The 896-nt window shown below is 64.6% G+C and overlaps 1 protein-coding gene across 1 annotated transcript; it reads right to left on the minus strand.

Annotated features, from left to right (window-relative positions):
* Positions 1–427: 427 nt before the first annotated feature.
* On the minus strand, positions 428–893 carry LOC118452676 (patatin-like phospholipase domain-containing protein 6; the record flags this gene model as incomplete). Its single annotated transcript, XM_035897979.1, has 3 exons — positions 428–568; positions 639–736; positions 825–893. Coding segments are annotated over 3 exons (308 nt in total), but the record flags the coding sequence as incomplete, so codon positions are not given.
* Between the last annotated feature and the right edge of the window lie 3 nt (positions 894–896).

Raw genomic sequence — 896 nt, forward strand, 5'->3', positions numbered from 1 at the left:
CCCTCCCCACCCAGGGGTCTGATCCTGACCCCCCTGGGGGCTCATCCTGATCCTCGGGATGGATCCTGACCCCCTGGGGCCTGATCTTGACCCCCAGGGCCTGATCCTGATCCTCGGGATAGATCCTGACCCCCCCAGGGACACCTCCTGACCCCCCTGGGGCCTGATCCTGACCCGTGGGACGGATTCTGACAACCCCTCCCAGGGGCCTGATCCTGACCCCCCTTGCGACCAGATCCCGGCCCCCAGGGCCTGATCCTGACCCATGGGAAGGAACCTGACTCCCCAGGGGCATGCCCTGACCCCCCTGGGGCCTGATCCTGACTCCCCAGGGACATGCCCTGACCCCCCTGGGGCCTGATCCTGACCCCCGGGGCCTGATCCTGGCAACCCCTCCCCCATCCAGGGGCCGGATCCTGAGCCTCACCGGACATTTTTGAGCATGTAAAGGACCTCGGAGGGCAGATGGGAATTGGCGACGTCGAATTCGGTCAAGTCGGCTTCCAGCACGGAGGGAGGGGGCTCCTTCAGCTGCAGGGTGGGCAGCTCCTTCTGGATGCGCAGGAACCTTGGGGACAAGGAGGTGACATCGGGGCAGGGTCACCCATCCCCGTCCCCCGGCGCTGGTGGCACCTCACTTTTTGGCGATGTTGAGCATCTTGAGCTTTTTTTTCATCCGAGGCCGCGAGGCGCTGGAAATGGTGGTGTCCACCAAGGAGGACGTGGATTGGGAGACCTGGATTTGGGGACAGCGAGGCCGGGGAAGTGTCACCCCGATGGGGGACACCCCGTGAAGTCACCTCAGGTGCCACCCCGAGCGTCACCTTGCGCATGATCTTGCGGCCGTAGAAGAGCATCTTGTCCCGTTTGCGGAAGGGGTATTTTGGCGGCCCCTG

This window comes from Egretta garzetta, unplaced genomic scaffold (assembly GCF_000687185.1).
Source record: "Egretta garzetta isolate BGI_Z169 unplaced genomic scaffold, ASM68718v1 scaffold2277, whole genome shotgun sequence".
In the NCBI taxonomy this organism is placed as follows: Eukaryota; Metazoa; Chordata; class Aves; order Pelecaniformes; family Ardeidae; genus Egretta; species Egretta garzetta.